Here is a 23181-nt window from a genome sequence, read left to right as displayed (position 1 = left end):
GATCATTGCATTATCTTTTTGCTGAGCTGCAACATGTCTTGGTGCCTGGTGGCGTCCTGCCTGTTGAAATGAGAGATGTTTATTAAATTGGTTTTTCAGTTGTGGTTCAGTTGAAGAACTGGCAGAGTGATCAGTAGGAGAGACTTGCTTACATGCCTTGAAACATCACTGACTCCCTTGTAGTTCATTGCTGGTTTTGTTTTGTTTTAATGGTCCTTCCTTCAGTCTCTGTATCTGGGCTCATGGAAACCATATTGGGTTACTGAGCTTTGTGTTCCAGGGGATGCTGGAGATGAATTTGTGACCACTGCTGTGCATAAATAAATGATTGTAGGTTTGAAATCAGGGTCTGGGGAGAAATTATCTGTTTGCTTCTGATGCCTGTTGAGACCAGATAGCTGAATTAGCAGCTGAAATGTGTGCTATGGTGTGTTAAACAGCATTGAATGGGAGGCTACAGACATAATCCTGGGGAGAGGCCATTGAGGTTGGTACTGAGCCTGGACAGGCTTTACTGTTCCCTTCTCAGTGCTGAGGTGGTGGCTTTTTCAGTGAAATTTTGTACTCTTTGAAGCATCCCAAACCTTTTCCTTAGTCAAGAGGTGGATTGCAAGGTAACACTGTGCTAGATCATTTTGAAGAGCTTTTGGCTAGTTTTGTTTTCTCCTGTGTTTTTTACTTTGTAGAAGGTTGGATTGCTCTCTCTGTAGCTTGTAAGGTATTGCAGCAAGAGGCTTCTTCCCCTTCTCACAAGTACATTCAAAAGTAAATTTAAAAAAAAATCCCACTGGGTGTTCTAGTTATTTTCTCTTGAAACAACGGTCAAATTCAGATTACTTAACTCCAGACATAAGCTAGGGAGACTGAAGAGTGTGCCTGGATTTTCTTGCACTCTTGCCTTCTGTCCAGGCTGGGATCTGCTTGCATGTCTTGGTTGGTGTGCAGTCAGCAGTCTGGGGTTCAAAAATTCCCCCAGTCCCAGGAGGGAAGTTGACCTAAATTTGAAGAGTTAAAAATCCACAAAGAAAAGGAGACATCTCACATTTCCTAATATATTTTTGCACTTCAGCCTTGAGAGAGCTCTTAAGATTTGTTTTTAAAGCCCTTCTGTAGAACCACCAGGATTACAAATGATTCAAGCAAGTACTGAGCTTCCCTAAGAGGTGGAGGCACCTTCTCAGTGGCAGGGGGTGGCACAGCCCCTTGCCATGTAAAGCCATCATGGCAGAAATCATGCTGGCAAAGTTGGCATCATCTGGCTGTGTGATGGGGAAGGCTTGGGGAAAGGATGAATTGTTGTATAGCAGAAAGCTTGAGTTCATCTATCCATGCTTGACAGGCTCTTCTTGGCTTAAACCGCCCTCACCTTTCCCTATAAATTAACATCCCCCCCCTCACCCTCAGACAAAATACTGGGACTTTGTTCAAGCAGGAAATACTAAATAAGGCAGAGTCAAACTGATGCAGCAAGAATGTAAAATACTGGGCTTTTTTCAGGTGGTAGTTCTGATAGAGAGCTTCTCCTGTAAAGGAAGCTTTCCCTGGCCATGTGGAACAGTAGGAGCAAAAGGCCAGTGGCTAGTCTTGAAGTGCTCAATCTCTCATACCTACTACCAAAGTGGTTTTGTAGCCCATTTCTTCTTCAGGAAGCTATTTTGCATTATGGCTAATTTGGAGACATTTGAGTGTATTTTTCACAGAGAGAGCAGATAGTTCTTGTTTGGTATGGTTTGAAGCTCCATTTAAAGCTAAGTCTGCCAGTTTTCACAGATCAGCTTTAATTTTATTTTCCCCACTTGCTATACCAACAGCAAGATATGTTATCACACGTGTGACCAGGCCAAGTCAATAAATTCTAAATGCATCCTAAATTATTTTCTGTCTGCCTTGCACATTTTTATGAGGCTGTTGAAAGGCTCACTTGATGCGTGCTCAGATGAGCAGGGGAAATTAAATTGTTTTCCCCTTTCTTTCCTCTTCCCTCCCCTTGACAGAGTGATCCACTTTGGCTTGAAATTACGAAATGTCTTTCAAAGATGTCTGAAGTAGACAATAGGATTGGTCTCAATGGTCCTTTTTCAAAAGGATATCTGGAAATGCTTTTTTTCCCCTATTCAGAAACTGAAAAGCTGCTGTGGTTTTTTTTCCCCCATGAAATATTACTTTACTCCTGAAAGACTGTCCTTGCCTAATGGAATATCCTTGATGTTAAAATAGAACAAAACATCCAAGGTGTCTGATTTTCCTACTGTAACATTGTGATGCAGCCACATTACTTTTCTGTTGCCATATTGAGGAATCAAGCACATCAGGAGGTGGTGATGTGTTCTAGTGAGTGGTTTGCTGTTGGCTGCAGCACAAGCCCTGTGTCTTCTCACACTGCTGGGTGCAGCCACACATCTGCTTGGGCTGCTCCTGTGGAAACTGGTCCAAAAACACTTTGCTCCATCTTTCATCACCTCCATAGATCATTGTTTCACTATTCACACTTTCCTGTGCATAGGAGATGAAATCCACGAGGTCTCTCTGGTTGTTATTATAAGCAAAATAACAGGGTTGTGTTCTTTCCAGGTGTGTGTCTGCTTATGCTGGTGGGGGGAATACCAGGCATCAGGACAGCTTGAGGACTTCTGAAAATGCCACCCAATAAACCAGGGAAAAAACTTAAAAGTAATTAAGCCAGTAAAAGTAGGGCTACCCAGTGATTTATTTAATCTACATCAAATCAGCTTTAGAGAAGTTTTATGGCTATCATTCAACCCCTACATAATAACTTGTAAAGCCCCTTTTGATCAAGAAAATGGCTCTTGCTGTAGACAGCTGGTCCTGGCCTGTTAGTCTGTCAGAATGACTGCTGTTGTTGTGCTTGGCTGTTTGACAGCCCGGGGAAATATTTGGGCAGGTTTCTGTAGGTAACCCCTGACATCCTTCAGGCACAAAACCATTTTGTTTCAAAGCTCAAGATACATCTTCCTGCAAAGGTAGTGGAGCAATTTGGATGGCCCAGCTGGAGAGCAGTTGCTCTGTGTGTGTGTGAGAGAAGGATGTGGCATTTTTAAGGGAGAAGGATGATGCTGCTGGAGGCCAGCAGCTCTTTGGCTGCCTGCCCTGGAGCCTGCCAGCAGATCTGTGGCACCAGCACAGCAGATGGACACACCAGCACCGTGGTGAGCAGCAGCAAGGAGTGATGGCCTATAGTCAGCCTCATCTATTGATTAATTGACATGGAAATCAGCAGCAAGAGTGCTAAGAAATAGAAACAGTTTTTCCCAGAAGGACCTCTGTAGAGTGAGTGAGCTGGAGAGCCACAAAAAGGACTGAAGAGGCTTTGTAAAGGAAGCATTGTAAGTGTGTGTACAGCAGACAGTCAAAATTGGTTGTAAGACTAGAAAATTTACAGAATGATGCTCTGTTTTCCAGCTCACATTCACATGACTGGGACACTCCTTCAGGATTTGTACTTATTACAACAGCCATGCTTTTCTTACTGTCTATGCAAAAAAATAGCAGGGTTTAAGATTTGACCTATGAGTGTATGTAGAGCTGGCTTCAGTTTGGGAGACTAAAAACTTTTTTTACTTTTCTGAGAAAAAGGTTTTTAAAAAGTACTTGGATGGTCTGCATGAGCAGAAAGTACTTGCCAAGTTCATGTTAATGTTAAGATTGAACTGAGGGACTTCAATCCACTGGAAAAGACTTTTCTCGCCATGTAGGAATAAGAAATGTGTTTTTTAAATACTCATTTTTCCTTTGTAGATATGGAGTTTTCATTTGCCAACTCAAAAATACGAACCTCTCTAAGTTGGGTTGTTGTCTCCTTTGTAGTTTGCTTTTTGCCTTCCTTTGTTATCTGCCTGTATTAAGAAGTCCAAGAGATGATTGTGTTGATACTTCCCAGGAGGAAAGAATTTGCTATTAATACAGCAACTTCAGCAGAAATTTAGATTAGGCTTCATGGAATTGAAACTGAGACTCTACTAATAACTTGAACACTTACAGCTTGTAAAGCTTCTTGTAGAGAAGATATGTGTGTCTCTGCCTTTATGGATGGATGCCATTGGGGCAGTTTCTGTACATCCCTGTTTCTCAGGTTCTCTGTTATGCCATTGAAGGAGTCAAGAATCTCACTTGGTTGTCCTGTTCCCTGCATACATCTCTTAAAATGAGCAGTCCCTAGGACATGGTGCCAAGTATGCTAAGAATAGCAGTGATGGACAGCAAGTTGCAGAACTGGTAAGTGAGATGGTTTATTTTGGCCCAGTGCCTTTGATTGAAAGAGGCTGGTAATAAAAACTCTGGGGCAGAGCCCCTGTGAATTGGATTTGATGGTTGGAGAAGGTTGTTGTGAACAAAGAGGAAGAAATGGCACCTGCTCATGGTCAGAGAACTGGCTTTTCACAGTTAGTAAATGGGAGTCTGAGTGCTTCAGGCACATGCTGAAGGAGATGCATGCTAGGCATCAGATGCTAAGGTAGGGTGGGCAGAAAAGAACCAGAGAGAAAATGCTGAAGGATATTAGAACCTCTGCAGAAATAGCAGCTGATGTTGAGAATTTAATAAAATAGATCAGAATCTTGAGTGCTTAAAAGTTTAGTAAACACACATGAATTTCAGTTGAATTGTGGGGACAGTGTGAAGGGAAGAGGACAAGGTGCAGCCTACAGAGCCCTGGCCAGGCACGTTGTGCCAGTGAACTTCAGAGGACTGTCAAGTTTTTTGCTTTGGTCATTTCACTGTTGGCTGCTGGGATATTCTCATTGCCACAGGATAGAACTACAGTCAGTATTCATGGGAGTTCTGCAGCTTAAAGTCCAGTGGAGTTAATCCCTCTTGTTTGACTTCAACAACATTTTGACTTTTAGCTGGAGCCTGAAGTGATATGCAACATCTGTGTAGAGCATTGCTGAAATTCCTGATAAATGAGTTCCAGAGGCAACCTTCCATTTGTGGGACATTTTACAAAATCTGCCACACAGAAAGAATAAACATTTTCAGCTGGGCTCTTCAGTGGCCTGAAAGTTAAAGAACCAGAGTCTTCCCTTCAGATGATGGAAGAGACAGGAGTCTGTTTGTCAGTCACTGATGCACTTCAGACTTATTGCTGTCACTGACCACTGGTGTGCCACATAAGAATCTGTCACAATGACTGGAGGCAGTGAAGCACTGGGGAATAATCTCTTGAGTCTTCCTCAGATTCCTCTTCTGCAAAATACATGAACTTTAAAATGAATGCTCGTTTTACATGTCACAATCATTACCTTCTCTACATCATGGGAAATTCAAAGTATTATTGGAAGGTGGTTGAATTCTTTCAGTTTATATATTAGAAATGGAAACAGGGTGTTTATTTGCTTGGGACATCTCCTGCAATATTGGAGAGCTGGTGGTATCCCTGCTTTTGTAGCAAGGTCACTTCAGTCAATGCCATCCAGATGTGTATCCTCAGGGTTTGTCTAAACATGGTTTGCACTGTGTGGTGTTAATAGCTCTTATGCTGTCTCCCAGCAGGGTCCCACCCTTGTGCTTTCACCTCTGTGTTTATGCACTTTTGCTGCATTCACACTGCTTTGTCTTTCTCTGTTTATCTGTCTTGTTTTAACAATTTTGGGGGAATAAATGTTGCCTTTTTTGCCTTTGTGGGAGAGAAAAATCTAAAAAAAGGACCAAGAAAGCCCATCATAGAATGACAGTGAATAGGAGCAGAACTGAAAGTTTTTTTCTCTGGGACACTTTCTAGCAGAAGAGAAGCAGTGTAAATTTTTGAATAGGTAAAAGCGGTGCAGGGTTAACTGTTCTGGAAGTCATGATACTTAAGGTATTCTAAATGGATTGATCTAAATGGAGAGGAGCATGGGCTTGGGACTCCATTCATACTCAGTGCATGGTGTCACTGGAATGACAATGCCTGGCTAGGTGCACTCAGCTATTGCAAGACAGGAAGGTCAAGTGCCTGCTCTTAGATGACATTTTATCATCCCTGCTCTTGCTTCTGTTGACAAGTACCAGGTGATTTTTAGTCAAGCTCAGGAAAAGGTTATGAAAGGTTTCTTCTCTTTGCTGCTGAGTGGAGAAGGGATGCTGTGGATGTGCAGTGTGGAAGATGAAACCAAGCATGTCCTCTTCAAAATGTGGAACGTGATACTGCTGTTGCTCAAGGCATCAGTACTGATGTCAGTGTAGGAGATAACTGCTTTGAGCCAGCATGGCCACATTCCAATCAAAACTTCACTTTTTGCCTGGTTGTGTTGGCCTGAACAAGTCAGATGTTTCTCAGTTTTCTGACCCAGTTCTGTTTTGTGCCTCTGGGACAAGGTCTCTTACATGCTTCTGTCTTTTCAATGTGTTTGTGAGAGTTCCAGAGCCATTTCAGAGATGGGGGAGAGTAGTATAGAAAAAGGATAATAAAATCTTCGCTTGGCTTTGTTTTTTCACCTCTAACTTATGTTTTCTTCTGATGTGTTTTTCCTAGCTGAGGCAGAGTGTTCCTTCATCGGAGCTATGGCACTGCCATGGATTGAGCAGAGCTGTACTGAGACATGTTGGTATAGGTGATAGCTCAGTGGGGTTTCCTAGTGAGAGGTGTCCTGCATCAGCAAGTGGTGGCAGCTCAGGCTGGCCTTTCCATTTTAGGGTAGCTATTGTGGTGTTGACCTGGGTTAGACTGCTTGAGTTTCCTGTAAGATCTTTAAAATGAGGTGTGAAGAAATACAAAGTGAATCCCATGAGTTTGTGAATAAAAAGATTTTGAAAGATCAGAATGGCTCCTGGGCTACAGGAGTGGGTGACAAGGGAAAAGCTTGACACTGGGCACTGCTGCTGATGCAGCATTCAGGGTGCAGCTGCCCAGCTGCAGAATGGGAAGCAAGCACATTTTTTCTCAGTTTTGCAAAGTGAAGTGGCTGAGAGTCTATGGCTTAACTGTAATGGAGATGTAATTCAAAGATTCCCCTTGTCATTGTGGTTTATTTATCCTGGTTTATAACCTCCAATTGGGAAGTTTCTCCGCCTTTCAACATTTTCCTTGCCTGATGCTTAATTGTGCTTTGGTTGTATGAGACTTGGCTCCTGAACTCAAATGATGCCCTATTCATTTAATAGATTTGTGCTGAAGATGAATTTTCCTCTCAGTGCTAAATCTGGGACATGAGTCAAGTGGGTTCTGCTGGCCTAAACATAGGCTAAGCCTTCACTGCAGGGTCAAAGTTCTGCACAGGATTTTGTAAGTGCATAAGAGCTGCTTTGGTTTATTTCTTTCTTTCTTAATAACACAGCTGCTCTAAATAATGTGCCTACACAGCAGTTGGGAGGAAAAAATTTAGAGACCAAGATGGTTGGCTTTTGTTTAGCATTTTTAATTGGCAGTTGGTGTCCTGTTTAATTCACCCTGGGTGTCCTAACAATATTTGTGCAGATTTAAGTCTTTTTGCTTTCTCACACCCAAATTACTGTAATTTCTCAGAAGAGCCTATTGTTTCATATTAAATTTGTGTACATCGTACAGTTGCACTTCTGTGGCTATATTGCAATATAAGTTCTTGCCTCCTGTGTAAATCTTGAGATTAAGAGCCCTGGTGCCTGCTGAAGTAATGATCTGCATCATTTCAGGTGAATGTTCAGTGAACAGTCAAGAGGAAAGCATTTAGCAGTTCTTATGCTGTTACTGCATGAAAAATCAGTCTCACTACTTTCAAATGCTTTAATTCATTATCAGCTTAAGAAGCTTTTCTTGCAGCAACGGAGGTATTGGTTAATTACTCAGTTTTAATTGCAGTCACAAATGGTATGTACTTGCCCCTTCTCAGGGCACAAGTGATTCCATGGCTGAACACTGCAGTGTGAGGGAGGGCAATTAAAGGGAATTATTTCAATAAACAGTTTGTACTGCAGCCTTTGGCTCCCCACACCACCCACTCTGACTGCTGTTTGGAAATACTTGAGGAAAACACCACTCCCTCAGCAGGAACTCAAGCGTGGCTGTGGCTTTGTTTTGATTTGTTCCAGTTGTGTTTTGCCACTTGGAGTGATGCTGTGATGGGCTTGTCCACCAAGTAGAAGGCAGACATGTTGCCATTTCTGTTTTTCTCCAAGGCTCCAGCTTTTGCACTCCACCTGAGGATTAGCTCTCTGCTCAGAAGCAGAAGAGAACAGTGTTTGAACTGCTAATGCAGCCTCTCAGGCCAGTCCTTGTGCTGACTTCAATTACCATCTTCAAGAAAGGTGCCCCTGTTTGAGGAACACTTAATCATATGCTAACATCACCAGAAAAAGGTGTAGTTATCTTCTGGGCTATATAAATGCCAAACTGAAATGAAGCATAGAAAGGTGAAATGTACTTTTTCTTAAGGGAATTACAGGTGCTGTGCCTTTCTGAAAGGGAGTGGATGCAGGATATAATTGAGGTCGTGTGGGAGGTGCAGGTGCAAGTCCTTGTGCCCTCTGGAAGGTGTGTTGCCCTTGTTTCCCAAGTGAGCTCTATTGTACATTTACAGAAATCCAGATTTTCATAAGAACTGTTGTTGTAGCTGTATATAAAATAATGTATTTGGAAGCAATAGGTGAGGAAAAGGGAAGTGAATTAATAATGAAACAATTCACATTGGAAATATTGCCCTTGTTCGTGCTGGAAGGTGACCTTTTTTCCTGAAATAAAATTGGAAAATTGGAGGTAACCATTCCAAAAGTCCACACAATGGGCTGGGGAAGAACTGATGGTAGAAGAGACAGGAAGCTTTCATAAAGCTGTGCTATATTGAGCTGTGGAGTGATTGAGTGTTCTCAGGGGGGTCAGAGACCCCATAAACCTGGGCAAGGCTGCAGGGGACAGACCCTCAGTGGGCAGAAGGGTGGATAGGCTGAATGTGTGACTTCTGTGTCTGATCTGGGCTGATGCTGAATGAGCTTATTATTTAGATCCTCATAATGAATTAGATAAACATTGAAATAATTAACAAAGCAGGCAGTTAAGTGGTTATTGCATGGTTTAGAGCTGACTTTATTTAGATGAATGAGGTAGTTCATTCCACTATTAGCTGTGCCCTAGCAAAAAGGATTTCTCCCCCCTTCCAAATGATTAAACACCACAAACAGAAAATGCACTGTGGCTTTTGCTGGAAAGACAGCACAATGGCCTGCTTCCTTCAGAGGCACTTCATCAGAGACTCCCAGTGACTCACATGCAACTTCTGAAAATACTGTCTTAGTTTTCTCAAATGTCAAAAAATTCTCAGGGTCTTTGATACAATAGAATTGATCATCAAGTCATGAAATGTGGATATTTGACTTACTGTCTAATTAGATCATGTCTGTAGCACAGTATTCCAGGTACTGTTAGGGTGTACTGAGAATTCTGTTTTCATTTTTGCCATTCTCTGAACTGCTGATTCTTTTTCCTCAACTAATTTTTATGTCCAAGTAATCATTTAGCAGAGCTGGTTACACTGGAATGCTCGTGGATTCTTTCTGTAATCCCTGGTCAGCTGTAGAACTTGCAGATACCTCACACTCAGTGACTGGGCCCTTAACTGCAGATCTTTCATTTTTCACTGTGCCTCATAATCTCTTTCTGTGTTGTGTGCCTTTTCATGGTTCTTACTCTGTACAGATAATTTAACAAGACTTCCAAGCTGTTTGCTTTGGCTTTCATTCTTTCACACACACCATGTGTAGTCCATTGCCTCTGCCAATAAAAAAGACAAGCAGTTACCAGAGGTGTAGACCCCTGACCTCAATTCTGCAGGTTTTCTCTTTTACCTGTTGCAGTACAGCATCCTGTCTGTGCAGGGCTCGGATCTTGTGAGAAAATTCAAGGGCAGTCAGAGGGGTGATTCAGATTACTGCAAAAGCTGACCGAGTTTCTGATTCTCTCAGGTGTGTCATAGGCTTTTTCCCTCCTTCTTTTCTATTTTTAAAGGACAAAGGGAGAAGGAGTTACAACATTGACCATGACTGTGCAGACCAGTGCTTGGAGTGGATGCTCTGTGTACTCTGTCTGGCATGGTTTTCTTTTTAAAGGTGTTACCAGAGAGACAAAATGCACCTGTCACATAAAGCCTGCCTTGGGAGAACATTATTAGTAAATCCCTAGATGTGAACTGTTCTTCAGAAATATAAATCAAGGCAATTTTATTTTCATGTCTGGTTTTGCATGGGGGAGGGTGTGTGTTTTTTTTATCTGGCCTTTCCTTACTCAGCCCTTCAGCCATTTGGTACTTCCCTGGTCATCTGGCTGTATTTTGCTGACTGTTACCTCCCACCATTCCCAGAACATCTCAAAGATCAGGAAGAGCAACTGGATGGAAAAAGGGTTTGTCATTTGTCATAGTGAACTTGCTCCATCTGAAGGCAAATTTCAGGCAGGAAACAAGGCACTTAAGCACATTCTGTAAAAATACTTGATTATATTTTTTCTTTGTATTTCAGGTTTTGTTCTGTACACCATATATGAAATTGTCAAACTTTTTTGGTATATTTTCCTGAATTCCTATTGCAAACCTTTATGTTAAGGTAAAAAGGTTGGTTTTGGACAAAGCTGGTTTTGATTTTGGATAAAGACAGGTGCATTTGGGTGCATGTGCTGGTCTGTGTATTCTATTTAAGTGCAAATTTTATACATTACAATTGTCCTTGCATTCATCTTATTATTATTAGAAGTGGCTTCTCTCCAGAGTAATGGTTCTGCTTTACTAGTGGTTTAATTTTATTTCAGAAGAGCATTGTTTTTCCTTCAGGACAGTATTTGTGTCAGGAGTTACACTGAGAATCTGTAGCTGTACCTTTCCTACAGTCAGCCTCTGGGTAATGTACAGCTACAAAAGATATCAAGGGCTCATTCTCATCAGACAGCCTGTACTGGGAAAGTAAAAGTTGGACTCATAAATATAGCAAAAGCTCCCAAAAAGTTTCTATCTTTCATGAAGTCATTGGCACTTCTTGTCTGGGGAGATCTTTGCAGGAAGTTCCTTTTAATTCTGTTATTAAAAACCCTAATAATACTTTTCTTTTCAAGAGCAGAAGAGCAGATAGGTGAGGTACATCTAAATCAAATGTCTGGGTGCCAGTGATAGCACAAATGTGAATTTAGTGATAAATTCAAATGCAGCTGTGGCTTCTTCCCTGTTCACCAGTCCCCAATAGGTGTATTCCCCCTCTCTCTGTCCAGAGCTTTCAGGTTGTGGCATTGAGCTGCAGTAGCTCCCCTGGAATCCCTTCAGAGCAGGAGCTGGCTGGGAGGCTCTGAGCTGGTGTTTAATGAAGTGAGCATGGGGTGCTTCTGTAGCCAGATGCCTTTCAGGCTCTGTTCAACCATTCCCCAGAGCTGCTCTGCAGACATGAGAGAAACAATCTGACATGTTTCAAGGGACCTGGCAGGAGTCATTGTGGATATCATCTTTCACCATCAACTGAATTGGTTTTTTGTGCAGATCTCACTTCAGCATGGACCTCATACAAGTGCCTCCTCCATCCTCAGTGTCTGTGCTCCCAGGGTGAAGCTGACAGTAAAAATCACATCTTCACACCTTTTTACCTAGGCTGATTTATTTAATTAAAGGATAAAATTACGTTTGCAAATTAGTCCACTGGATAACAGTTACCTTGTATGACAGAAGACAGGATTTGATCTGGCGTGCACTTTGTGTATTTGAAATCATTTTCCCTAATCCTTTGATTGAAACCTTTGACTCCCCAAGTATTCTGCTGAGACAGAAAAATACTGCAATGTTTTAATATCTCTAGCTGGATTTTGCATGATATTCCTGTTCTTTTTTCTTCAAAGCAAGGAATGAAGAAATAGAGGAAAAAGGAAAGCCCAACAGCTGCGTAGGGTTGATATGCTTGGAAATTAATCATTTATGTCCTGCAGGTGGGCAGCAAATGTGTTATAAAGTGTTCTGTATCTGCATGCAGGGTAGTGAACCAAAACTAAGTGCATGGAAAAGATCCCTTCAAGCCTGAATCCTAGAAGAGCAAATAGGTGCCTCCAGAGCTCAGTCTGTACACAGGGGATTGTTGAGGTTATGCTGATGTGATGTTGTGGGTGCTTACTGCTTCTCCAAATCCTTTCTGTAAGTTTATGCTGTATCAGAGCAGCTGGAATCCAAATATTTACCGTTTTTGCTGTTGTATGCCTTTTACTAGCATCTGGAAGAGAAATAGATGCTTCTAAATTAACTGTCAAAGGACTTAATTACTGGGTGGGGCAGATATGCTGAATTAAGGAGGAGCAGTTCATTGCTTTAAAAGAGGTTTTCCATCTCTTGGAAAGATGAAGTGCTGTACCTGGTGCTGTGTGGCATGTTGCAAATCTTTCAGAAACAGCTCTTCCAGACAGGAGGAGTCATCCCACCTTTTCCATTTGCAGTATTCTAACTGCTGCTTTGTGCACTAATGTTTTATATGGGTCACATCAAAAGTCTTGGTTGTCATATGCCCATTATCAAGGGAAATGGGTTTGCCAGACAGGTAGCACAGATCGTGCTCACTCTGTTTGCAGCCTGTCTTACAGAAGATGTTACTCTGAAGGTAGTATAAATTTTTTTTTCTTGTTTTTATGTACTTGTAAAGAACTTATTAGCAAGGTCTCTGATTTAGAAACATGATTTTTTGCCTCTGTGTAGCTTCTGCTGCTTACCAGCGTGACCTGATAAGCATGACCATCTTCCTCTGTAGGAAACTTTTGAACAGATTACAATCACACCTGTTTATATTGATGTTTCTTTTGTGATGTGCTTTAACCATATCCTGCAGCAGAATTGACTCTTTGAAGTTACACAGTTAGGCTGTCTTCAGCTTAATTTTCTTGAGATTTGAACAAACTTGACCCTGTGCTAACATGTATTTACAAAGGGTGGTTGTAGGACTGCTCTCCCCCCTCTGCCACTGCAGGCTGAGCACAGGCCATATGGAATTAAATAATTCCATTATGGCTGCACCTGAGACCTTTCTGATGCTGAGAGCAGTTTCTGTCTGAATGATGTCAAGTGCCTGGTCCTTGGGCCTGTCCAGCTTGCAGTAAGCAGTGTACTGTAGTGGTGGTACAAAGGATGTGGTGGGTATAGAGGTTGGTTTGGTAATTAGGTAGTAGCAGTGGCAGCAGTTGCTAGGAACAGGTTGGTGTAAGGAGTGTAATGGTGTGTGAAAGGAATAACCAAGGTTACTGTAGGTGAGAGGCCAAGAGATGAGTTGATGGCCTCAGATCAGCATTAACTTCTGTGCTTCTGCTGCATACCACACTTGTGGCTGAAGCAAGAGTGTGGGTTGGCTTTTTAAAAATTATTATGGATTGGAGATTTTAAGTGCTTTTTCAACGTCTTCTACCATAGATAGATACACTTTGAATTTGATGAATACAAAAACAGATCAGCTTTTCAGATTGACTGAAGTGTTCTGATGAATCTCCTGGGTAGTCACCACACCTGACACCTTTCAGTAACAACAACAGGGCCCCAGTCTTAGAATCATAGCAGAGCATACAGGGAACCAATTAATTCAGTAGATATTAATTAATAAACACATTTCCTCTGGGGAAAACCTTTTAGCACATCCACTGTTTGGTCCAAGATTGCTTGCACGCGTGAATGGATAGCAAACATGCTTTCCTGAATTGTCACTTGTTATGTGTGGATGGGCAGGGGAGTGTCTCCTGCAGGCTTTGGGAGAGCAGCCTGCAGCTCCTGCTGGAGCTGTGTGCCAGCCACAGCCTCTCACCCATCAGTGATGCCAGCACATGCCAGACCCAGTCCAGCCAGCCTGCCCAGCTCCCAGCAGTCTGAGGTCTGTCTGCAGCTCCCTTCACCCCTGTGTGTGTGGGATGATCAGCTCAGATGGATGGCTCTGTGTCCTGGGCACGGGTGTACCCGTGCAGAGCTGCAGTGCTGAGCCCTCCTCTTGCAGTGCAGCAGCTGCTTGCATCCCTCTGTGGCCCTGCACTGGCTGGGCAGGTAGGCTGCATAGTTAATGCACACTGCAGGGCAATTCACCCGAGTTCCAAACCTCCACAGACTCTTACTTGAAAAAAAATCCATTCTTCAGTCATCACATTCATACTGCTCTGAGGGTAAGAACAGTGAATACTTGTGCTGGAGCATGCCCATTGATGATGAAGACTTGAACATCTCTCCACCTGCTCCTGATAATGAGTTAGTTCTTTTATAAAACTTTCTTAGGAGAATCAAAATCCAGATGGTTTACAAAAGCTTTTTGTGCTGACCATATGACTTGACTGCTCAAACTGCAAAATGCTGCATAATATTACAAGAAATTATTTTCACTGATGTGTTCTTCTGCTGTGGGGTTGCTGCTGTGAAGGTTATGTTCTTGAGGCAACTCGCTCAGTGATTTTTTTTTTTTTTCTGAAGATTAATTATACAGATTTGTGTTGAAATTTGCTTCTTCTGCTGGTGAGTATGAAGATAGAAACCTACCATGGGAGGGCAGATCCCTATGATGGAAAAGCACCTTCATTGCAAAATAGTGCAGTGTTTTAGAATGGGCAGAGTGCTGAGTAGAGGACTGGGCCAGAAGTGCTTGTTAGTCTGCCTTTATGGTTTCTTAGGTTCTTAACCTTACATGAAACACTCTGCCTTAGAAATTATTTTATTTCTTGTGATTCATGTGCAGGTGTGAAGTTGCATAAAGTTGTGAAGAGGATAATTTTTTTCATGCAAGTCTGTAAAAAATGCAGAGGCTTCTCTGATGATATCACTTCCTCTTAGAGAAGTTATGGGTATAAAATGCATGATGAAAAAACTTTATCAATTATATCTTCAAAAAGAAGTAAAATTTCTAAAGCAGTTGAAATTTTAATATGCTACTTGAACTTCATGGAGGAAATAGTCAAGTGCCCCTTAAGTGTTCATTCACTGTGTGTATATATCACCCATAAAAATGTTACCAGTCTTTTTCAGCCCCATGTGTAACCTTTCCTACTTGATACTTGCAGCCTGTATCCTTAGCAGGGAAAAATACTAATCCCTGAAGAGCACTACTGAAATGGTAGGTGAAGTCAGCAGAAATCTTTTTACCCAGTGAGCTGGCAGGGCATGTTTGTAAGCCAGCAAACTGCAGTGCTTTGCAAAATATTACAGATCCAAAAGCACAGTGAATTATGTCTACCAGATTCACAAAGCTAGGATTAAGAATGGCTGTAATGTCTGCTGCTGAGGGTATATAGAGCACATTATCTGGTCTATTTTCTGGTTTCTAAACACATTTTTAGATGTGTACTAATAGCTTGTTGCAATATATTTGGCTGGCTTTTGTTAGGTGAATGCTATGGTTATCCTTTGGTTTCATGTGATTTTCCAAATGGAGCCGTGCTCAGTTTAAACTTTTTTTGGCAGAAATAGTTTTCTCTGGTTTGATGATTCCTTCCTTGTTCAGGAGTCAGTTTAATTTCTTTGTGTGTGAACTGATAAATGGTGGGAGGCTGTAAATGCTGATGTGTTTGGTCACTGTTGACACAGATAATTGAATTAAGTGTAGAATCAGGCTAGCTTTCTGCCTGTGGGGTGTGAAGTGCTCATGGTGTTGGACACAATTTGCTATTCAGGATGGATATCTTTGTCTTCCACCCGGGTGGCTAGATGGGTACATTTGCTCTTCCTGACGTTCTGTCATCCCTTGTAAGCAAGATTTATTAATTTGCCTCCATCTTTGTGCTGTGTTGTTCTTGTGCTTCTCTGGTATTCGTGGCTTGGGGCAGTGTTCTCCTCCCAGTCCTCATTCATCTGCAGAGCCATGAGCTGTCCTGCCCGGGGGCTGCAAGTGCTGGGGCTGCCACAGGAGCTGCTGGTGTGGGAGATGGGTTGTGACACATCTGGATCTGAGCTCTCCTCCCCTTTCTGTGCTTCCCCAAATTCATCACTCTCACCCACTATGGGGCAGCTCAGACCCATTCTGTTCGTGCTGAGCAGATGCAGAAGTGTCCCAAGTCTCACAGAAGCACACACATTGTGCTGCCTGGCAGTGTTCACTTGTGTCAAGTCAAATACTGGCCTTGTGCTCAGGTTTCTTGTGTTTTATAATCTCTTCCCTGTCAGTACAAGATACACATCTAATGAGAGCTTAGCAGCAAAAACACAGTATAGGCAAACCACATAAAAAGCCAAAGAATGACATTATAGTGTTTGGAAAGCCTTAATAAAAATCTTAATATACTGCCCTGTGTGGAGGGAGCTGCTGTTTGCCAGAAGATTTATGTGGTGAACGAAAGCAGTGTTAACAGGATGGAATTAAAAACTGAAATATTTCTTTCATACTTTCCCCCTCTTTCTCTTTTCCTGCCACTTTTTTTTCATGTGAAACCCACTGATTTGGCTTCCACATGACACTCTTCTCATTTATGGGTTCTGTCTCTTCTCATTTTTATCTGTCCTCCTCTTTCCCTGATGTGCTTTATTGTTTGTTTTTGCTCTCCCTGGACAGACTCATGCATTTTGTAACACTTTTCTCCTCTGCTCATCTCTTTCTGGTGGTCTTAAGGCTCTAGTATGGCTTTTGCAGCTGTTTGCCAAACTTACCTTCCTTCATGCATATGTTTATCTGTTGCTAACTGTTACACTCCTGATTTAGCAAGTTGTGATATAGAATATTACGGATTTCTGTCAGAAATTAATTTATTTGTTAATATAATTGACTGATGGGTTAGTCCAGGTCAGCAGACCTGACTTTGAGGATAGGGTTCAGCAGCACCTTTTTGGAGATGATTTTTTCTGCTGGAGGCTCTGTGAAGGAATCAAAAGAGACTGGCTTTCTCTTGGGGAAAAAAATAAACCCCCAAGCTAAAGGGTAGGATGAACCCTGTGTGTGTGTGTTTCTGAGAATATTCCCAGTGCTGTGTTTAGGGTGAGTCCTGGAGGCAGGAACAGTGTTTATGGCAGGGTGTTCATAGTGGGTGGTACTCTTGCTGCTGCTAAATTTGTAGTGATTGAGTCTGTCTTACTGTTTAAAAAAGGTGGGTGGGGATGACTGTTTATCTTTGATTCCTTGTGAAGAACTGGGAGAAAAATAAAACAGCTTCATTTCAACTTGGGGAAAGAGCTCTGTGTGTAGATAATCCCAGGACAGCTAATGCTTTATGGAGGACTTTGGTTTATATCTGCCAAAATTTTAGGAGTAGAGGTGGATCATAGGGAAGCTTATCAAGGAGAGAAGGCAGAACTGGGTACCTGGGTGCTGTATATTTGTCTAGAAGAGGTGAAAATGGCATGCCAGACTTATAAAAGGAGTCTGGCACAGGAGGATGGTCTGTGTTAAAGGGAGGGAGTCACTGCTGCCAGTGTGCATGTAGGGATTTAGGCACTTAGAGCAGTTCTGGCCAGGCTGTGAGCAAGCTGCCTAGGAGTTTACTAACACACCATATCCTATTTGCAGCCTCTGTTTGGCAGACTTCTCTGGAAAAATTAAAGATTCTGTTTTCTGGCATAAAACCCCAACAGGGAGTGGGAGGGAAGTGCAGCTGTCCTGTCCTTAGGTTCAAATAGCTTGTCTTGCCAACTGCAGGGAAGTGCAGCCTTCAGAAGAGGATGAGTTTAGTTTTCTGGCTGATGGCTGTTAATAGCAAGTCCTCAGTTTGATCCTGATCTCTTGTTTTTGTCTGTGTGTGTTTAATTGAGAAATGACTCTCTCAAAAGCCTTCTGAGAATCTATTTAAAAGTGATTTAGACTGCTGACTCTTGGGCTGCATCTTGTCTTAGTCTTCATCATATTTTAATTCCATTGTGAAGTCCCAAACAAAAGCATATCAGAAATAATAATAAAAAAGGTACTATGTAAATAATTGAGAGCTTGGCAAATGTGATAGGATTTTACAATTCTGATGCATTAATGTAGAAGAGCTGATTGCATACACAATGCCAGGAGGAGTGAGTGGTCACAGAATGATGCTTATTTCCAGCAAGTATGTGGAGCCATTAGCCAGAGCTGATGAAAAATAGAAAAAGCCAAACACGTTTAACTAAGAAATTGAGAGCTATTTTACATTGCTGGTGAAGGTATTTACCTCTGGGCAAGTGACTTTCACCTTAGCTTAAATTACTTTTTCCTTTTTGAGATTCATGCAGTAATAGCAATCCTTGCTGAATGGCCTGACTGTCGATATTGAGCATTCTTACTATAAACTGAATGGAGCCAGTGGTTTCCCATTAATTTTCTAGGTGGCAATGCCTGGATAAATGGTGCTCATCTCTTCTCTTTTTCCCTTCATTCGCTGGTTCCTGCTATCCCACAGCTATTTCAGTGATGCTGGCACCACAGGTTTTTGGGAGCTGTGCTGTAGATAACCAAGGATGAGTCCTTCCTGGGCAGTGGTGCTTTCTCAGTTGACACAGTGCTCAGGTTTGCAGTTTTGGCCTTAGCTGAAGTTCTGCTTGACAGCTGAGAAGGGGCTCACTGGTGGGAGGAGAGGGAACCTTAGGCCAAAAGATGAACAAGCACCATTACCTCATCTCTGGCCAACAAAAATCTCTTTATTGCATTGAAGTGTAGTTTGCTGAGGGCAGGCTGGGGGGAATGGGGAATTGCTTCACAAACTTTAAATAATGTATTCTTAGCCTGAAAAATCTTGAGTGTGTTGTAGCAGCCAGGTGGGAGCAGTTGCGTGCATGCATGTGAGCACCTCTAGTTTATCAGGTTTAGGATTAAATAGAAACATCTTTCTTAAAATAATTAGGTCCAATCTGTTAAGCAGCAACATTTTACAATGTGTTTCTTCTCGATTTGCACATTTTACACGCATCTTAAAATTAAATGTGTATGTGCGTTGTTAGTCTTCATCACAGACACTGGCACTGGTTAAACCTTTCTGTCTGAAGGGTTCTCCATCAGCTTTCCATTATACCTTTAGGCACTTGACTTGTAATCAGATCACTCCTTGACCTTCTTCTGAGGTTAATGGCTCGGACCTTAGGTGTGAAAGAGACCTTTGATCCTGTTCTGTGGCTGTTCTGTGAGCTGCTCTGAGCCCACTGCAGTGCATCCACTGCCTTCCACAGCTGTGGGTATGAGAACTGAACAGGTTCTGACTCGGCATTTTCCCTCGTATCCAACTGCTCACTTTCATCTTTTTCCTTTTTTATTTCCCTCCATACTGTTTATTGCTAGTTTAGTGCAAGCTTAGCACAGGCACTTGTTCTATTGCCAGTGTGTGAGGGCTGGCCATGTACAAGTAGGGGTTATAAGGTCAGTCTTGGGGAATAAACAGAAAATGTGTGAAATAGACTACTGGACATAAAGCCATCGGTAAGCTCTCCTGGGTAGTTGAAATAGCACAGTAACTGCATTGCTGTTAAGAAAATTGTCTTTCTGCTAGTATGTCTTCCATTTGGAAGATGTACAGCAGTTGGAGCAGCCTTTGGCTTTGTTGACTGGTTTGTGTCTTTGGTGTTCCAATGGACTTGCACCTATCCAGGGACAGTTCTTTTCCTGCTGTCCCTATCCAGGGACAGTTCTTTTCCTGCTGTCCCTTTTCTGCTCTCTGGGCTTGCACAGCCAGGCTGTGTCAGAGGCTGTTCACACCTTCCTGCCTGGTCTTTGTCCAGACCATGGCTTTCAGTGGGGAGCTGCAACAGGGGAGAGACAGAAGGAACAAGTAGTGTGAGATTTAATAGGGATAATCTCCTGGGGAGCTCTTTGGGCTGACACAGTCCTGCCTCCCTGCCAGACAGACCTGCTCTGGGGCTCCATGGTGGGAGACACTGGCAGGTACAGTCCTTGTGAGACGGGTGATTGGATTTATTATCAGTTGCTTTGTATTCCCTAGAATGAGAAATAATGTATTTTAAGGAGCAGCTTTCTTGGAATGCAGGCTTAAAAAATCATCAGTGGTCTGTTTGTTCTGTTTCCCTCAGGATTAGAAAAGCTTTTGTTGTTGCTGTTGTTTATTGGATTTATTTTTTGCTTTTTGTATTGTGTGTTTTTCCACAAAAAGCATTTTTGTTGCATGGTTCAGTTCTACCAGCAAGATTGTGGGTGGGTGAGGAGATGAGTTAAATTTAACACTGATGTGATATGGCTCCTAGGACACTCAAATAATGCTCCAGCCTTGGTCATAATTCAAAGAATGCAGAGATGGTTTACATCTGCCTTGAAGTTAAAAGCAATTCTCCAAGGTGGTTTTGTAGCAGTGCAAGTAGGCGTGTGTGTGTCAGCCTAGAACTGGCTGTGGCTTGGCAGGCTTAGGTTGAACTCACTAATGATGTGTGAAGGTAGCTGGGGTAGAGTCTGGGACACACAGACTGCACAAAGAAACTTCCTGATCTCACCTGCCAAACTGACAGTTGTTTTTTTTTATTTTAGAAGAAGGACCTAGCTTGTACTTCTGACTCCCATGTGCATGTAGGTTTGTGGACTTGATATCTAGTAATACATACATCCATTTAATTTACAATCCAAACTCTACAGGGCCTGGAAGAAATACAGTCTGAATGCTTGTCTTGCAGAAAGGAATGTAAAATGAGTCATCCCACACCACCCTTAATGCCAGCACTGTAGAGGCAGCAGGTGGAGATGAAGGAAAAAACTTGGTGGAAAATTACGCTAGGACCTCATCCCACTAAAAATCTCCCAAATTTAGCATTGGTTAGTTCATCTGAAAGACTCCAGAGAGGAAGCAAGTCAGATCTGTTTTGGGTTTGGTCAAAGATTAGGCATGCAGATTTACATTGTATTTGTCTTTGGGGAGGTAGGTTGGCAAATTGCAGTGAACTCTCTGTACAAATCTTGGTGAGAAACAGTAATTTCCTGCTCAGTTTCCTACTGGGCTGGCTGTCCAGATAAACACTGGCCATGCTGTCCACAGTTAAGGGAAGGAGAGCTCTGTGTGCCAGGTGCTCTTTTTTTTTTTTTTTTTTTTTTTTTTTTAATGGTGTTATTTGTGGGTTTGGTTTGTTGTGGTTTTTTGTTCGTTTTTTTTTTGGGTTGTTCTTTTTGGGGTTTTTTTGGTTTTTTGGGTTTTTTTTTTTGGTTGGTTGTAAATTTTTTTGTTTGCTTTGTTTGGGTGGAGGTTTTTGTTGGTTTTTTTTTGTCTTGTATCATTTTCATAATAAAAATAATAGCTTATACTTCTATTTTACTGCTTGATCTTGCTGAACTGCTGGGAGAAAAAGGGCTTGCAACTAAGGGACTGAGTGATGACTTGTGATACCCTTGTCCTGTTCTGGGTTCTGTACAGAGTACTTACACTGGGGCTTTGAGGATCATCCTTCAGCTTTAATGCTGTCTTAAAGCACTTGATGCAATTTCCCTGCAGAATCAATGGCAAGAGCAGGATATGTCCAAGGAAGTGTGTGCAAGATCTGTTCTCTGAGGCTTCTACTCTTCTTTTTGACTAATAAGAAAGAATTAAGTTATCCTTCATTTAGCTACCTTGCTAAGTTGCCTAAAGTCAGATGGTGTGAATTTGAACTTGTTACTCATCCATTTCCCCATCTGGAAGTTGCATATCCTCAGACTCCTTCCCAGGAGCTGTTGAGGTGAGCAGACAGCTCTGTCACATTGCAGCACTGTTGCCCTTTGCAGTGCAAAGCTGCTAGTGGTGGTTTTGTTCAGAAAATCTTGTGGTTTCCTGAGCATTACCTTAATGTAGTGGCACGGATTAACATGTGAGTTTTAAGTGTATATCATCACATCTCTTGAAGTTGACTGAGATGTAATGTCTTGACATCCTTGGTTAACACCCAGTCAATCTGAAAAGCAGGGCAAGGTAGTAGGGAGCCCTGAGAGAGACACCCTGTCAGAGTGACAAATTGCCCTTTCTGATTCAAAGGACCAGCTTGCATGGCAGAGCTAAACAGCTCCTGGAGAAAGGGGAGGAAAGCATGGGAAAAATACGCTATTCGTTTAGGCCTTCCCATGTATTTTTTGTTTGTTGCTCAGAGCTGAAGCTCTTTGTTTTCCTTGATCTGAAACAACTTAACAGCAGGTTGAGAGGAGCAAAGCCCCTGGGACTCTGCCTCTCCCACTTCTCGTTCTTATAAACTGTTTACAATCTCCTTCAGTTTCCTAGCTTTGTATGGAAAAGTTCAGTGGGTCAGTTTTCCCTTTAGCTTCATCCATCATTCCAGTCAATTAGAAATAGTTGAGGGCCAATTGCCCGGTCTTCCATTAACTGAGACACTTCAAGATTGTTTAAAATAGCATAAAAGGCCTCTTTGTTGAGCGTTGGGCAGGCACTGGATTTCCCTGTTGATGGGCAGCTACCGCGTGGCTGAACAGAACCCCAGTGTGTCTTGCTGTACTTGAGGGATGAATATTGCTACTCCAGGCCTTGTTGGGGTTTGATTCCTTCTCCTTCACCTCTTGCTCTCCCTGAAAGGTGTGATGCCTTCCAAGGGTGAATTACCATGTCTGCTTCCAAAAAAGCCCGCTCCTCTTGGGGCTTTTCAGAGCTCCTGTAGCTAAGGGCTTTCTCCAGTTGCTGAAATGTTCCTTTTAACCTTGGTGCTTTAAAAGCCCTTGGCATTATTTGTTCATTGCTTGTTGTGTGTGTTTCTGAAGGACAAAGGAAGTGTGTAAGTGTTCAGGAAACAGTTAGGGCATTGTGGAGTGGGGCTGAGTTCATTCTGGTACCCCGTGCCAGGAGAGCCTGCTTTCATCTGGGGCTAACATTTCCCTTCTGTTCTGATCTGACCAGCCTTAGGCTAGAGCTTGTCAGAGCTCTAGCAGAGCTTGAATCTTTCTCATAGGTTGATGTGTTTGGGTTCACATTGAAGTGCACTGAATCCATTGTATACATGCATATACATAAATACATACATATATTTACATATATAAACCCCACATTTTATTTCACATGAGAAAATAAAGTATGTTTACTAAATGGAGGTCAGTTTATCTGCAGCAAAGTAGATATTTATGTATTCCCATATTTTAGTCATTGTCTGTATTGCAGACTCTGCTTCCAGCATCATGTGCTGCCTGGCTTCCAGTACAGGCTAGTCCATGTGCTTTTTATTGTTCTAGAGCCATCTTGCTTGAATGTGCCATCATTTGATCCTGGTTTTGGGACAAGGTTTCCCCAGTCATGAAGAATTTGGGTAGGTCTGGCTGCATACCTGTGCTTTGGTGCTGAAGACTTGGATCTTGCTGTGTTTTTTTGAACTGGGAGAACCAGTCTGCAGCAATCTTTGAACTTAAGGTCAGAAGGTGCCCTGCCTTGCAGCACTGCAGTGTATGAGAGCTCACCTC

The 23181-nt window shown here is 42.3% G+C and overlaps 1 protein-coding gene across 5 annotated transcripts in view; it reads left to right on the top strand.

The window, feature by feature from the left end:
• The window catches only part of ARVCF (ARVCF delta catenin family member), a 245823-nt gene that overhangs the window by 129075 nt on the left and 93567 nt on the right, over positions 1-23181 (top strand). The window contains exon 2 of one of the 5 annotated variants that reach the window (XM_079322402.1): positions 20293-20331. The exons of the other annotated variants lie outside the window; for them this stretch is intronic. Within the exon in view, the coding sequence (XP_079178528.1) occupies positions 20293-20331 (39 nt within the window). The remainder of the gene's footprint in view (positions 1-20292; positions 20332-23181) is intronic. 5 annotated transcript variants of the gene reach the window in all.

The sequence above is a fragment of the Erithacus rubecula genome (assembly GCF_903797595.1).
Source record: "Erithacus rubecula genome assembly, chromosome: 19".
NCBI classification, from domain to species: Eukaryota; Metazoa; Chordata; class Aves; order Passeriformes; family Muscicapidae; genus Erithacus; species Erithacus rubecula.
The sequence above is the reverse complement of the archived record's forward strand: the minus strand, read 5'-3'. Positions and strand labels throughout refer to the sequence as shown.